The sequence below is a fragment of the Nasonia vitripennis genome, chromosome 2 (genome assembly GCF_009193385.2).
Source record: "Nasonia vitripennis strain AsymCx chromosome 2, Nvit_psr_1.1, whole genome shotgun sequence".
NCBI lineage: Eukaryota > Metazoa > Arthropoda > Insecta > Hymenoptera > Pteromalidae > Nasonia > Nasonia vitripennis.
In genome coordinates, this window is record NC_045758.1 from 11,413,519 (window position 1) to 11,430,404 (window position 16,886).

The 16,886-nt window shown below is 49.1% G+C and overlaps 1 protein-coding gene and 1 long non-coding RNA gene across 4 annotated transcripts; one reads left to right on the forward strand and one right to left on the reverse strand.

The window, feature by feature from the left end:
* Positions 1-291: 291 nt before the first annotated feature.
* LOC100680393 lies at positions 292-1,162 on the reverse strand. 2 transcript variants are annotated; one of them, XM_003424044.3, is made up of 5 exons: positions 1,036-1,162; positions 866-965; positions 717-799; positions 522-642; positions 292-453 (listed from the first exon to the last, which is right to left on the reverse strand). In XM_003424044.3, exons 1-5 carry the CDS (start codon positions 1,078-1,080, stop codon positions 368-370), a joined length of 435 nt encoding a protein of 144 aa, XP_003424092.1. In that variant the 5' UTR covers positions 1,081-1,162; the 3' UTR covers positions 292-367. The 2 variants fall into 2 exon arrangements, with proteins under 2 accessions (XP_003424092.1, XP_016837664.1); XM_016982175.3 differs by having other exon boundaries at positions 866-954; positions 1,036-1,160.
* Positions 1,163-12,735: 11,573 nt separating this feature from the next.
* Positions 12,736-16,500, forward strand: LOC103317219. Of its 2 annotated transcripts, none has more exons than XR_512754.1 (3): positions 12,736-12,851; positions 15,681-15,842; positions 16,158-16,500. It is a non-coding gene; the product is annotated as an uncharacterized LOC103317219 (long non-coding RNA). The 2 variants fall into 2 exon arrangements; XR_512753.1 differs by lacking the exon at positions 12,736-12,851 and adding an exon at positions 14,893-15,436.
* Positions 16,501-16,886: the final 386 nt, after the last annotated feature.

Below are 16,886 nucleotides of genomic sequence, written 5' to 3' on the forward strand. Positions count from 1 at the left end.
ATAAAATGAGCGAGTGTTGGCGACTAGTCGTTTCGTATCAAAATCAGGTGCGCATCGTCAGCGATATTCACGTAGGTAGATAAATTAGCATAAGGGTGGTTAACGCGTGAGAACAAACTCGCTCTAAAAGGAAAAGAGAGATGCTCCGACTATCCGTCATCTCACTGACGATTTGAAATTCTAAGCCGCAAAACTGAATTTAATGCGGACTACACTGAATCACAATTCTCGAGTGCATAATTACTAATTTTACGATAGACATAAAAATCACGGCAGACATACATATGAAAATTTGATCAATGCTAAAAACTTACTTTATTTAAAAATCATATAAGTCAGTTATGGTCGAGTCTTTGTATGGTGTTATTTATATAGACAGTTGGTTAAATAAATCCCTTATTATACATTTGAAATATTCCGAGACTACTATGCAGCCACCTTCATAATCATTAGCTGAAAAAACGTTAAAGATATCAGTATAACCTTGAAAAATATGTTTTTAAATAATTCCCATTGTTTACCTTCGTCCACACAATGGTAGAAGTCGTCTTCGTGGATTGGAGTTATGTTGGGCATTTGCTTGAGAGTCGGATGGAGACTCGATATCATTTCTTCTTTAACAATTTTTCCATCTAATTCCATCTTGAAATAAAATATTTATGGTATAAAAAATGTCAACAATCGAAGCTGAAAAATATGTAAAGTATTGATTTTACCAGGCCAATTTTTTTCCACACACACGCTACTACGCAATTTCCAGGAGCTTCTATAGGCATATTAAAACTTTTCCTGGTTTCTTCTGCAATTTCAAAGTTTGTTAATATGCCGACGACTAGTCATTTTATAATATCGATCCATACGTTACCAACTAATAAACCAACTTCAGCAGCGCATAAATCAATACTGTCATTTAAATCTGGATCATCATCTAATGTCTCGTGAAAGGGGGCACACCTGACGAGCATCTAACGTGTGAATTCAGCTAATTTATACTATACAAAATATTAGTTACGCTTAAAATGAAAACATATTTACCGCATGAATAACAAAGCAGGAAAGGACAGATGTGAGAAACTTCATCCTTTTGAGAACTCGGAGCTCCGATGCGGGAAATTACGTGCTAGGCTCGGGTGTATTTCGACGAATGACTGATTAAAATTGTAACAAGAGGTATTTATACCTCGAAACAAAGTCATTTGACGTCATCAGTTCGTGAAACACTTTGCAAATTAATTGTTGAGTAGAATAGTTTTTTTACGTAAGTACTCCTTGTCGTGACACGGCGTTTTTAATTTATTTCAGCTACGTATCGCAGAAACGATATGCACGCAGCACTCGGTGTGCGATAATCGCTGTACTTTGTTCCTTAAAAAATTCCGAGATGTAAACAGCAACAATTAGTTATTTTATCGCGAGAATCTTAATCAAATTTTTCTTAATATGGGAAGTATCTAATTCAGTGTAGTTTGCTCGTGAGTAAAAATTATATTTTTTCATGATTGTTGAAGAGTGGTATGCTGGCTTATAAACATTTATAAACTCCCTCGAAAGAATTCAAATTTTTAATTTTGCGTAATTTCGAGTAAAGCGCGGTAGCATTAACGAGCAGTGGCGAGCGGTTGGAAAAAGCAAGAAAGGACGATGCTCAGAAAACATAAGCTCCAACTAAAACGGAACTGCAGTCGACAATATAAGTGAGAAAGTTAAAATATTCCGAGCACATTTGATTGGTAAGGAAAGTGTATCGATCGACTGTCCCATATGGGCGCGCGCACACCGGTGTGCAAATGCAAATGAGGCTGACTCATGTGCCTGTACGCACTTAGCCGACCGATATGAGGGCGCCGCAAGACGGAAGAGTTCCTCGATAGAGATCGCCACTTCTCGTTGTGCAGCGGCCACGTACTACTTATGCCAACGCGTGTACACGAGCTAACGAACGAACGAGCGAGCGAACGCGTTTCGATCCAGTGACCATCGTCATCATCGCCTCGTCATCGATCGGCGGATTCAATTCTCCGGGCCGATTATTCGTCGTGCTCGAGGTGGCAGCACCTGTCCAACCCACCAAACGTTTCTCTCGCATGCACGCTGGTATGCGGCACACTCACGCACATCAGAGCACCAGTAAAAAGAGTCAAGGGAGACAAGTGCTCGCGAGAACGCATACAGCCGCCGCCGCCCTCGTCACGCGTCTCTGAACAATGGCATTAATAGGGTCCCGAGCGCTGAGTTATTAATCGCCGTTGGCCACCGGATACGAGTGTGTCTATATGGCCTACGGCTCGCAGTCCAACGTACGCTCGCGCGTACGTGTACACTGCTGCACATCAGTCTGCGAGCGAGCGAGCGAGAGGGATGCAGAAAATCGGCGCATAGCCGAGATTTTTTAAGAGCCTGCATTTAAATGCGCGCGGCGGCCGTATAAACGGAACGACAGAGAGCGCGCGTCGTTGAAGAAACGCGGGAGATAGAGCTGGATCTCGGGGATTTACTGGTCCCGGAGAAAAAGGCAAGAAAAACCAATCGAGTGCAGTAGCAGCAGCAGCAGCGCGATATAAAACAGCAAAGCGCAGGCGGAGCTCTCGCGTTTATTATTCCGGCATTGTTCGCGAGCTCCTAGAAAGAGAGAAGAGGGAGCGCGAGGCGAGTAGCTCTCCTTCTCTGCAGTAGCGCGCATACAGGCTTTCGTGATTTCGCCGAGAAATCAGACGCTCACGGGTGATCTTTATGGTCGATCTTATTACGAAGCCGAGCGACGTGCTCGCGTCATTAAGAGCTGCGCGCGGACTCGGGCTTTCGCGCGACTGTCGGGCTGATTAATAGAGGACGAAGCGAGATAATCGAAAGGAAGTAACGAAATGAAAATAAGCCGCAAGAAAGGAACGTCCTGGACGAGATGCCATCTTTCGTGCGGATGGAGAAATAGAGTATAGAGCCCGCTTCTTACGTGTGTAGGGCGCTCGCACACACACGTCTATTACACTTGTGCACGGATACGCGTAACGCGGGCTCTATGTGCCAGTCCGCCAGTCGCTTCATGCCCGCTGCTAGCAGCGGCGGGAAATTACCGGCATACTTATATTCGATGTTCGCGCGATAATTTCTGTTTTCTCGAGCGAGCTTCGAGTCGTCGTCACGCCTAGCTGGCCTCGTCGAACTGCCGTATACGTACACTCGCACCGCGAGCGAGCAGCAACAATAAAAAGATGAGACGGCGCGAGAGCGACGACGCGCGGGGGAAAAAGTGCCAACGCAGGAAATTATTAAAGCGCGTGAGAGAGCGCATAGTTAGATGCGCGCGCCGCGCAGACGGAATGCCCCGATACATATTATATTCGAATAACCCGTGTATACTAAGCGATATGGTTTACCGTTCTCCTGTGCGCGCTCGCGCGCGAGCTTCTCGCGTACACGCTTTTGTTGTTTGACTTTTTTCTGATGACTGCTGCGCAATGCATGTATAGACTTACCGGAAACCCGACACTCGTCGCGGATACATATAGTCGCGCTCGCATGAATCACTGCGCCTAATTACGCCGGATTGACGAAACGCTATAATACGCTCCCGCTTAATCTGAAATCAGAAAATCCTTTTCAGATCTATCGAGTAGTTGGCTTGTTTCAATGCCAAAAGGGAGAATAGCTCTTCATATAAGCAGTCGTCGTGCATATGCGAGTAAGTGAATAAGTGAGCGAGCCAGTGCCCCTGAGACCGGCGCATTGCAATTGCAGTCTGTGCAGATATCTGAGTTGTCCACGCGTGGATGATATCCACCGCGTTGCGGACTGATTCAAATCATTTGGTCACTTGGCGACGCCGATGCACTTTACTCCTTGCGAAACGATGTGATTGCTAACGATTTTACGGAGAAATTTTTTCACGTCAATACAGTTGCGACGCGTCGTTCGAAAAAATCCGGGAAGCTTTTTGAAGCTCTCTCGTCGTGTAATTCTAGCCATTGCCCCGGAAAAAAGGTAGTAATTCAAAAAGTCGACCACTTTTTCTCAACACTCATGCATCGAAAATGTAAAAGTCCGTTAATACTCCTCAAGTGACTTTCAGCGAAAAAAACGGAGCGCCCGAGCGAGCACCTGAAATTCGAACGGCGCGCGCCCGCGTAGAGATGACAATGCTATTTCGCTTTTAAAGTTCGACTCGTCTAGTGAGTACTTTCATATAGTTTTTTTTCATGTCCTCGGTAAAAGCCTCGTCGGCTGCGATTCGCCGTCGCCGCCGCGTAGTCGATCGAGCTCGCGTCGAGAGTCTCGCAAAGGAGAGCTTTGAGAGCTTAAAACGCTCGGGTTTTACACACATATATGGACGCACACACACACGTGTGCCGGTAGCAGCAGCGCATACATATTGCGCGTCATCCGCATATAGAGGTAGGTGTGCAAAGGCATAAGGCTTGCGTATAGTCGCGAGCTCTCTTCTTCTCTCTGTCACCGAGTCGTCCGCGCGCAGCGGCAGAGCAGTCAGCCAGTCAGTCACAAAGCAAAAGATCACCGAATGGGGAATCCGTCCTCGGCTCACTCTGCTGGCAGTAGTGCCTATCCGAGCGAGTATATCTGTTCGACTGTACGCTTTCCTGTCATTACTGCATTCTCCGTATCCCTCGTACCGTGCACCAAATATACTCCCTCGCGTCTGCGTATATATGTATATATGTATGCCGCGGCAGCTTCGATCCTCTCCACACAACAGGTACATCGCGTACACGCGGTCTATACGTTCGACGCGTGTTCTTTTTTTTTCATTAATCAGAGGGGAGAAGGAAAACGTGTAGGCAATTTCCTTTCGGCTAAATTAATAGCAGTCTGCGGGTGATAATAAAATTTGACGATCCGCAATTTCGTGCATGTATAGGCAGTTTGCTGCGCGCGCGCGCACACACACACAGTCTCAAGGCCTCTCTCCGAGAGAAGAAGCTATTGCATATCCTGGCACCTAGCCGCTCATTAAGAATACGGCGCAACGTGTCGTAACGGCATCTCGCCTGACCGATCGCGAATTAATTCCATCGGTTGCCGCCGCCGACAACGCCCAATTAAGGTATATGAAGCGCGAAGATAGAGATCGCGCGCTGCCAACGGCATGTGTATCGGACTACGCTGCACGATGCACTTTGTGTGCTGCCCGTACACTGTGCTAAAGGAAAAGGAATATATAGATCGCGCGGCGGTCGAAGAATGGGGAGAGAAATTAGCAGTCTCGTTCTCGGCGACATTATCGAGGCGGCTCACTCGCATGCAACACACAGAAACACTTTACCGCTACATAGCATACAGCGCTATGCCGCGCTATCGTTTCCACGAAAAGTCTGAGCGACAAACCGAAACGGCCCGTCGCTTCCGCTCGAAATTTATCGTCGGGCGCGCGCTCTCTTTTTCTGTCGTTCTCTCTCTCTCTCTCTCTCTCTCTCTCTCTCTCTCTCTCTCTCTCTCTCTCATCGTCGCTCCGATGCCTGTCTGTCCTCTATTCTTTTGGTTCTGCACGACGGAGGAAACAATGGCCGTTAATGCCCGCAGGTTGTTGACTCGCGCGCAGTTGTCACGATCCTTCGTCTCCGCGGCTTTTACACACGCGGTACACAGCAACGACGACGAAACACAAACGAGCGCGCGAGTCGCGGCAGCAAAAAAGAGTAACGATGAAAAACCCGAGCGCGCAACTCTCTCATCCGCTGGCGCTCTCTCCGAAAATTCCGCCTTGGAGGAAGATTGCGCGAAAGGCCTCGACGCCCGTAAATTTTTTCATCGTTCCAAAGTGGGTTTAAAGGACCTTTAAATGGCCCAGAGCCGTATATAGGTACTCGAGCTTGTCAATGAGAGTTTGAAAAATTCGACGCGCCGGTATACGAGAGGCAATAAGGGGATCGGTATATGCACGTGCATCCGCGCACCTGCTTGTGTCGCCGTGAAAAGAGAGCGAGCAGCGCGTATATAGCTCGCGAGAGTGCGTGCAATATTCTGCAGCAGTAGCGCAGTCTCGGCGTGAGTACAGAAAACAGCAGCGGCAGCAGCAGCAGCAGCCGAGAGGAAGAAAATGGGCTGCTCGCGCGCGGGCCCGGGGAAATAGCGGAAATAGATATCTGCTGGCTGGCAGGTATATATACGCGCGCTGCCTTTACAATGGGCCGCGCAGCCGTGTTAGCTGCCGCTAATACGTGCGGGTATTGGCAGCCGAACGAGCGGGCTGCCGCGTGCGCAACAATGGAACACACAATGGAAAGAGGCGATAGTCGGCTTGGAAACCGGCGGCCTGCGTAATGCACTGCCGATATACCCGCGACTACCGACTCTCTGAGTTGCTACTGCATGCGTGTGTGTTGCGGGTACTGTATGTATACGCACAGAGAGACAAAAAGAGTCGCTGCTCTCTCTACAGGTAGCTATAGCGCGATACGCGCGACTTGCTGACACTTTACACTTCGGCGGCGGGCAGCTGACTCGCTAATGACAGTCGCGTGGGATTAATGGACTCTGATTCCTTCAATTTTCGCTTCTTTTCCGAGGACTCATTTTTTCTGCGCATTTTCGATATCATCCGTTGAAATCGGGAGCACTTTTAAAATTCATACGAACGGTGTATTGAAATCGAGAAAAAGTTGTAAAAAAACGTTGCGCACGGTAGCAGAAGTTGTGTAAAAAAACGATCCAGCAGACAATAAATCATTAGAGAGCTGCCGATATGGAGTCCGAGGTCGAGCGATATTGCGTGCACGGCGAACAGAGGGAGAGAGAGAGAGAACTACTCTCGGCAGCTGCATGTGCGCTAGGAGCCTCGCAGCGAGAGCAATGAAAAAGCGCAGCCAATCGCGTAGCTCCTGGCGAAACCAATATCGCAATGTTCCGCCGCGAAAAGTTCACCAGTAATGCCATACAATATCTACTTCAGCTTCCATTACTCCGCTGTTTCTCTGCGGGCAATGCAGCGAGCGCGCGCTATATACGCGGCTCCTCTCCGTCCCTCCGCCCTCTCTCGCTCCCTCTCTTTTTCGCTATCGACTCCGCGCGCACAGCTATACATATACCCGCTGCACGCGCTCGCAGTACCCATACTTTCTCTGTCTTGCTCTTTCTCTCGTTTCGCGGGAGAGAGCTACCACCCGCACTGCCTCCACAATCTGGGCTTCCTCGGCTGCCTAGCTGCGGAGATCGCGTCGGCGAGAGAGGGAAAGAGAGATGAAGCGAGCTTTTCGTTGCACGAACGCTGCTTCAGATCGAACGGGAAACGAGTGTGGCGAAAGTTAAATAAATTATTCAAGCGGATACCTATATCAGCAAAAAATTTTTTAATTAACGAGGATGAAGTAATATATACGCACCCGGCGTTGGCGCTAATTTTTTAGACGGCTTTTCAATGGAGCTCGCTGAAAGTATTTACAATGCGCGCGCGTTACGAAGCAGAGATTCATTTCAATTATTAATTTATACATAATTTCGCATCATCCCGCGGTGATTTCATTTTAAAATCCAGCTCGCATATCATTTAACCAGAAAACATGCATCGCTGAAAAAAAAATCCAATAGCGCGAGTGCGCTACGCCGCTGCAGTCTAAATATTGAACTTTGAGAAAGTTGGGTTCCGGAAAAATCGTTATACGGCAGCGCGGGTCGAAAAACATCGTAAAAAAGGGCTGCACGGAACGTAATATAAAAAGCTCGGCAGACGGGAAGAAAAAGCCTCGGGGGAAGATAACTCGCTCGTTTCGAAGTCCTGGCCGCGCTTCTTTTTCTCCAATCCTCGATAAGAGCATACCTGCACGCACATAACTCGCTGCACCCGCACAGACACGGCGATCCTGCATCCGCGTGCGATACGACCGCACACTCGCCTCCGTCCCTTTATCATTCCCGGCTACCGCTCGCCCCATTCTTCTATATATAGCTGCAGCAACACACAGGTATACACGCGTACAAACGGGAGGGCAGAGGCTCTCGCAGGCGATTTAACACGATTGGCCGCCGCGAATAAAGTGGCGAGCCTGGCGCATTGGTTCCATCGGTACCATTGGCTCGCTCGCCTTCCTTCCGTCCGTCCTTCTCTCTCTTTGCTCTCCTTTCTCTCCTACGCGAGGGGCCTCGATATCGGACCGCGCGGATGCTGCTGCTGCTGCCGCTGCCCGACGTCACGTTTCTTTGGCGAAAACTCGTTAAACGTTCGTTTAGTTCGAGCTCATTCTGCTCCCTCTCTCGCGCTCTCCTTCTCCGGCTATTTTTCCGTTTCCGCGAATAACGTCGCCGCGGCGTATAGACGACGAGCTGTAGACGAGGACTCGACGATTGAACGACGCCGAGGAAATTGGATGTGTTTGGCTTCGAGCAAACTTTACGAGCGCGCGCGCGGCATAATGAAGATTTCCACTGAGGCAAGGTATTTTTCCCTTCTCGCTCTCGCTCTCTCACTCTCTCTTACTCGCGACGAGTTCATCGTCTTCTCTTATACAAAAGCGGCCCTTTTCCCCCTTTTCCCCGTTTCTCTCCACGGCTATACCTCTTCGCAGCATTTTTTTATTAACGCCTCGGGCACGCTGAAACATTAAACGCAATAATTAGCGGGCGCTAGGAAATTCCGACTAATTGCGCGCAGACATCGCCGTCTGTAAATTGATTGTTTTCGGGAGATTCTCTCACGCGTAGCACCAGTAGTAGAGCGCGTGCGCGGAGGAACGAGTAATTAAAATAGTGCAGTAGCCGCAGGTATAGGTGAGCCGCAAGTTCAAGGGCGCGTGCAAAGTGCGCGGGAAGGTTTTCCGAGAGACGCTACATAAAGGCGCCCGCGCGACTCCTTAATCGAGCGAGAGAAAGAGCGTTATCTCGCGGACGAGCGGCGAAATTATTATACGCCTCGGGCTTCGGGTATGGTAGAGGGATTGCATGAGCCGCCGGCTGCTGTTGCTGTTGTAGCGAAAGAGGGAGAAGGAGAGAGGGAGAGAGATCGAGCCTCGGCGCCGTGTTTGATTATTGCACGACGTGTACTTGAGCGTCCTCCCTCGGAAATTATCATAACTTAACGTGGTAATCTAGTACATGTGATGCTCGCTGTCTTTCTCTTTCTCTCGTTCTTGCTCGCGCGCTATATGTACTCACCCGCGCTCGCCGCAGAAGAAACCAAAGTTATTCGGATATATTGTCGGCCTTGGATAAAGCTACGCCGAGCGGTAATGATTTACACCTAAGGGGCATCGTATCATTGCCACGGGCGAACCCTTGCCTCAATTTTATTGCTCATTCTCTTATGCCGCCGCGAGAACACACGAGAGAGAGAGAGAGAGAGAGAGAGAGAGAGAGAGAGAGAGAGAGAGAGAACCGAGGAAAAAAGGAACTTTCGAGGGGATATTCACACGGAATTCAGGTAAAAGACGCGGTTCGCTCGGTTTTACAGCGCCCCGAACGAGCTCGTAAATTGCGCCTGATGGAAAAGCGATTTCGAATTGTAAATCAAAGATGTATACGAAATGAAACGAATCCTCAGACCGGAGTTTAATTAAAAATCCCCGGAAATATGTAAACCTCCCGTGCGCCGAGTTGGCCAGCAGCAGCAGAAAGCAAAACTCGAAGCGAAAGCAAAAGGGCGAAACGGCAAAACACATAGCTACCTGGGAACTCGGTACAGCGGCGGTCTCTCTCTCTCTCTCTCTCTCTCTCTCTCTCTCTCTCGCTCGTTCGGTCTGCGGCTTGGTAGCTCACCCGAAGGAAACTCGATGGGCGCCTCCAACGTATACCCACCTACTCGCGTTTGATAGCACGGCAGCGCTGGTGGCAAAGGTGAAGGCGGCTGCAGCGCGGCGGCGCACTGCCGACATGCAAGCTTAATGCTGGACGAATTGGAATTGAATATTATGCCGGCCTGAGTAAACACACCGCCAAGTGAGCGAAGGAACAGTAGCTTCGCTTACCTGTTTTGAGCGCCAGGGCGGCCCACACTCGCGCGACGGCTCGAAAATTGTAATTACAACATCGGTAAGTAAATTATAACACAATGCCGTGTGCTACTGCCGACCGTGTTTCGTATTCGCAAGATAAACACGAGGTGGAAGCTAACGCTCGGATTCGCACTCGCCTCGCGGCAACATCTCCGGCTCTCCGCAGGAGCCGGCAACGAAAGAACAATTAGGAGAAATCACTGGAACCACGTTGCGCGGCATTAACCGGGAAATTTTAAATTCAATCGTTTTCGAGAATTTTCTGTTTGATGTTCTGTGTTTTACAAAACCACCATTCGCCGTGAATAATCAAGTCACGAGCGTTGCGCTTTAATTATCGAGTTTTCCAACGCGAGTAAATTGAAAAGTCAAGCTGGAAACCGTTTTTGAGAACGAGTATGAAACTTCCTTCCAAGGCATATAAGCTCACAGAAGCGAGAAGATAGTCATCTTTATGGATGAGTTGTGTTAGCAGATGCAGATACGAGATACCGTGCTGTGCTTATAGAGGCGAACGTTTCGACACCAATACATCGCGAAGGCTTCCATCAGCTCTGTGCATACACACAAGGGGTGAATATCGGCGAACGATTGGTATCGAGGTAGGCGCCGCGGCGGCTGATGCATCTGCCGCACCTGACGCTCCTTCACTTTACACTTTTTCAGCTCCTTCTTCGCGCCCTTCCTTTTCGGGGCTCTCGGTTTATAGGCTCCTCAGCCCGCCCCTTCCGTCCTTCCTTCCTTCCTCGCATCCTTTCTTCCCTCGTGTTTTCTTTTTTTGGGTCGTAGTGCACCCTCCTGAGCACGCGCGCACGTATAACGTCTGCTCTTTAATGACCATTATTGAAATTTTACTGCCTCTTAATTGGAAAGTAATGGCAGGTTGCTCTCTCGTTAGCGAGAGGAGACGCGCATATCGCGATGGTCCGGACGTATATTATATACGATGTGCACCTTGTCTCGCGTCACCAGAGGGAAAGGCGCGCGGGAAAATTGTCGATATGCGAAGGTTTCCTGTGTTGCCATAACCCATATAATCGTGAGCTGCGGTTTCGAGAGCCGACGACTGCACGTATAAACAAAATATCAAGCTCTCGTGAGAATTCACGGTCGCGAGCATCGAGTGCCCGCGCGCAGTCGAGTAGGCATATACAAAGAGCATCGGTCGTTCGACACGAAGGTCTCTCTCTCTCTCTCTCTCTCTCTCTCTCTCTCTCTCTCTCTCTCTCTCTCTCTCTGCTGAGGAATCACTCGCATCGAAATACTGAAAACAAACTGATGCGTAGGTAGCGCAAAGTAAAAATGGCAATAAAGGAAGAAGAGGCCAAGTGAATAGCCTTGTCCACTTATGCGCGCGGCGTCGCTCGAGTGACTCTTCGAACAGAATTTCACCGACATCTGCGCGCGCGAGAATCTCCTGCGTTTCCTTTTCGAACCACATACATATGTACACACCTGCATGTGTCTGTAAAGGTAGGTATATCTATACCTGTACGCGGGGCATAGGCAAGCAGGTCGCACCCTTGGCGAACAGCCGCGCCGATATCACGTACGTGTGCGTGATCCCCGCTCGCTTACTTACACTCATGCCAAGTTACACGGGACTTGCGTGCCGCGTCAGGGGTGAGTGCGCACGACATACGGAGAGAGAGGGCTCGCACGGCGGAGGCTCGTTATTTCACTCTCGCGCACGTGTATAGTGCCAATACGACAATCGAATAGCTTCGCAGTCGAGGGAGAGCTGCTATACTGCCATTCAGAAGCTATTGGTCTCAATTGCGATTTTCCTGCCTGCCCTTTCACTGCGAATTAAAGGACGCTGCTATTTAATGACCGATGCTGCTTTTTCAGCGCACGCGGCGGTGCTCGCCTTTATTGATTTTTATGGACTCTTTTGGAGTTTTAATTGATCGGGCGAGTGCTGCAGTGGGCGAAATGCAGATTTATTGCCTCCCGGATGAAATTCGAACAATTTATTTTGTAATTTAATCGAGTGCATACAGTTCACGCAGTTGAAATAAATTGGCAGTCGTCGCGGCTTGCGTTGATTGAGCTGTTGAACAAATCGGTTGAAATAGAAATAAAATATTCGAAATCTAAATTCAGGCCCTATTAGCTCTCTCGCTATTCTATTGCTCACTTTTATGTTTTTGTGGGAGGTATAATGATATACACCTCGCCTGAAATCCACCCATATACACAGCGCCCGTATCCAAGCGAATCTAAAATATTCAATATCCTCTCTTAAATTTCTATCTAGCGGCAGTATAATCGTATTCGTCGTACAGGCCAGGTGGCAGCGGCGGTTATCTCGAAAATAAAATCAAATTCAAATATCCTAAGTAAAAGTTCACGCTTGGATGCGAAGGAACGATCGCGCAGGCGGCATTCTTCGCGCTTGAAAGGAGCGAGTAGTGGCAGGAGATATCCGGAGCAGGTATACCACCCATCGATAATTAATACTTCGACTCTCGTTTCGGCCGGTGCCTCCTAATTGACAATCGCCATTAGTTCCGGACGATGAAGTTCCAGCTCAATTGCACTGGCCCATGTGCCCCGCTCGTGTCGTCACATCGGGAGACTCCTTGCACAATAGACTCGGGGCCAGTCTTTCCAGGTCCCTGTCAATGTGATGTACGATTTCGATTTAAGTCTAATTAAAAGTCGATTTTCTCGAAGGAACTGCCAGGTTTCCGGATCATCAACAGCAGGCCCGTCCTTTATATATCTTTAATAGACGCTCATTTGTTCTGTTTCAGGGAACTTTTGTTTCCCTGCGCGCGCGCAGGAAGCCGTTCTGACCTAACCTCGTATACGCGTCTTTTCTCACAGTCTCCGCGGAGACAAATGCCTTGGCTATCAGTCGATTCTTTCGCGTACGAAGAACGGGTTCAAGTATAATAACCAGGAATTAAAGAGGTAATGCTTTTTCCACGGTGATCACAAAATAATCACACATCAAATCCGGAAGCAAAACAACCGAATCCATTCGCGTCAATAACAATCCGTCATTTTACGGTAAATGAAATTCGGTCGATTCTCGGCAACGATCTCTTAAGCGCGCGGCACAGCATCGCGATACATTAAAATCCAGCGGCGCAGTTAAAACAATCGAAAGTGTGCGTCGCTGGTCCCGCAATAACTCGGCTCACTCGCGCCTGAAAATTCGTCGCGTCGTTCCCGCAGGGCCATTAACTTCTGGTAACGTGCGAAAACGGCAGTAAATTTCGACGGAAGTAATGGATGCCAGGCTTTAAGGATGTACAACGGCAGTCCCGCGCGACGCCGTCGACGGTCCCCCGGTCCCTCTGTTCCTTATTCGCGCGGGGCCGTAAGAATGTGTAGTAATACACTTCGCTTACACCCCCCTCGTTCGAACTATATACGCGAGCTTTCGCGAAGGAGGGAAAAGGGGTAAGCCGACTCGGCGGCAGCAGCAGCAGCTCCTACGGCCGTCGCCGCATAAACATAAATTATCAGCTGGTAATTACAAGATACGGTCTCTCTCTCTCGCTCTCTCTTCGGTCGCCCTTTGGGTTCCTTCATTCGTTCCTTCCGTCCTTACAAGCCGACGCCTATAATGAGGAGCGTGAGAGGGTAAGTAACCCCCTACCACTTTCTTTCGCGCCCCCTCTTTTCAGTTTTACACTACCCTCTCCCTCTCTCTCGCAGCGGCGGCGGCGGCAGCGTTTGCACGCGCTGCACGAACCTCGCGACTTCTAATTGTTATATACATTCCATTAGGCTAATTGCCGAATTAAGACTTCCACTCGCCGAAGAGAAAGTTCGAACGGGAAAACGTATATTGGATGGGGAACCAGTCGCGGCGGTAAACATGTTCCGATAATTCTGGGCCAATTACGCGAATCATTACCCTGCCTACTTATACTCTCTCTCTCTCTCTCTCTCTCTCTCTCTCTCTCTCTCTCTCTCTCTCTCTCTCTCTCTCTTTCACTTCAATTAATTGCAAACTCCTCCGATGCACACTGAAATTTTTCAGACAGCGACGTTGAACTTGATAAATAAATAACCGTTACATCGCTAATTTGCGTAAGCTTTACGGCGAATAATTCAAGATGGTATCACGCATGCAAACGACCTGAATCGACGACACTGTAAGTCTTGAGGAGAAATAAGGGGGCGACGCCGTATAAGCAGCGGTGCTCGTCGAAATCGGTAAGCTCGCGGAATTCCCACTATCGCAAAAACAATTAATGCCCGTTAAAAGAAATCCGTGATTTACGGGCGGTCGTGCATAGCGCTAGCAGGGAGGTTTGGCCTCGAGATAACGCCTGAACCCCTTCTTAGCCCCGACTTAACAGGCGAGCTTAGCGGCATTTTACCTCTTTCCTTTGTCGCGTCGTTAAGGATATCCCTGCATCTTTTCTCCGTCCGCAAGCTACGCTCGCGCGCACGAGTGTATACCCCGGTCGTTTAACGACTGCCAAAGCTGACCTATTCATCTTTGACTCCCGAGTCGCCTTCTTCAGGCGGCTTGCCTGAGCTTACTTTTGATCAAGAGGGACGAGATACGTGATACTGCGAAAAATTCACCGGCTCTGTTTACGAAACATCGCGAAAGGAGTATTTTTCGATTATTCGCGTCTATTACACAGCGTATCGGGGTAATAAATGATTAACGAGAGAGCCGGTGCAGTGAACTTTCACTTCCGCCCGTGATCAATTAGATAAATTTAATTAAGCGAGTTTTTTTCACATTGACGTTGATGCGCGCGCTCGGCCAGGAGAAAAAGTCCTGATGAATGATTTGAAGAGGAGTTTTGACATAAAGAGAAATAGAGAGCGGGAGAAGGTAATGGTAACGAATGTCTTACGGGCGTGCGGCGCGCGTTATAGCCATTAGCGGGTAATTAGAAACAGATGCCGAGCGAATCTTTTAAGGTGAAGCATAACCTTAATTTATAAAGCGCGATTATTCAACGGCGTGGGACGACGACGACGCCGTAGCCGCTGCCCCCGCCCCGCATGCATCGGTGCCACCTTCGAAACAAAAGTTTTAATTATTTATTAGCGGCACGTAGCGGAACACAGCCGGGCGACGAAGGCCATGGTCTCTTTAAAGCACTGCTTCAAACTTTTATGCGCGAAACCTGACATCTCCGAAAAATGGTTTCAACGCTCTCTATCGTGCAGTATATAACAAGGCTGGTGCAGAGCAAACCGAGTGGATTGAACCGCGACGCGACTATTTTTCAATTAGCGAGATCGAACTGGGAAACGACGGATAATGAAGAAAAAAAACATCGTCAGCGAAGCGGATTGACGTGACCCTGTGGGGCTGCTGCTGCTGTCGTCCGACGACACACAGCAGCTGAAAGAGAGCTCGATTATGCTGGGCCGCACCCTAGTTGCGTGGGTCGCCGGATGTGACAGTCGCTCGCTTTAATTACTCACACGCGTGTGCCCGGCCGGTTTAAAGTGCAAGATACTCAATTCAAGACGATTCACAGCCTCGACAGAGGGAGAGAGAGAGAGAGAGAGAGGTAATTGTGTTGTGCAGAATTATTGACGTCTTCAGTGCATTAATTCGCTCTGCTTTTCAAACAAAGAAGCAAATCAGGGCCTAGCCGCGCAACTGAGTAACAACGTCATGCACAAGTAAATCTAAAAAAGATTAATCTCAGTGGCGGTAGTAGAGCTTGGATAATTATCGAGCCAGCGCGATTAACAAAAGACCGCGTCGTGGCAGAGAGGAGCATAAATTCTTCAAGCGAAATCTCGTTTCAGCATGTTTGCGCGAAACCTTAGACTCAAGACGGCAGCAGTGTGGAGAAATACGAGGATATAGTAGCCGAAGGGGGAGAGTCACGCGCGTAATGCTACACACAGAGCCAGCAGCGCAGCGTTTATCCAGCTCTTCGGTCCATAGATCAATGGCTGGCAATTATTGTAAGTTCATTAGAGTTCGGGCTTTCCTTGCTCTACGCTTTCTCTCTTTCTCTCTCTCTCTCTCTCTCTCTCTCTCTCTCTCTCTCTCCTCGGCGTCTTATTCGCTCGGCTTTCTTCTTCTTCCTCCTTCTCGGCGCAGAATCTTGCTCAGCGAATGAACATCCGGCCCCGCGTCGTTTCTCGATGCAAACTATCTTCTTGCTCGCACCCTCGCGTCGTGTGTATATCCTCTCCCTTTGCCTCCGTCGGCAGGAGTCGAAATTGCGACATTCCGAGGGAGCCGAAACTATTTGACTCCGTAATTTGCGATTGTAGTTTATTGCGGATGGACTCCCGGGCTGCGCCATGCGCATACATGCACATCGCACGCGCCGCTGCAATAAGCGACGACGGCAGAAGACGAGATTTTCACGCGGGGCATCCCACGGACTACTCGGACACGAGTTTACATTCCGAAAGTGAAACTCAACGCCGCCGCGCTTGATAGTGCAAGTTGAAATTGTTCCGGCTGCATCAGTGGCAGTAGTCCATCGGTTACGCCGGGTATTATTGTTTTTCGAGAGATAGGTATAAGTTCATTGGTAAAATTTGTAAGATCGCACCCGATGACAGGAAAACAAAGATATAAATAATGAGGAGAGTCCGTAGAGCGTGCAAATAAGAGCCAACAAAAATTTCAATCAGCAAAATGCGTTACATATTGATATTCTCCGCGGCAGCGTGACGGAGCTTGAGCCCCGTATAGTCGCGCTCTCTCTGCGAAACTCGTAAATAAAATAAGTTATAGCCCGCCGAATCGTAGACGGTCGTATCTCTCACACGCACCGTCCTGGCAGCTTAAGTGTAAGTGTGCCGAGGAGTCTCGAATAAGTATATAAGAGAGAGAACACGCGCGCGCGAATCGCCGGGGAACAGCGATGACATAAGTCACGCGCGGCGGTGGAGCCGTTGCGTATACGTATTTCGCGCCGGAAAACTGCACACCGCGCCCGCCGGGCGAATGAAAAATCGCTCGGAATGCAAGAATGCCGTATTTATTGGAGG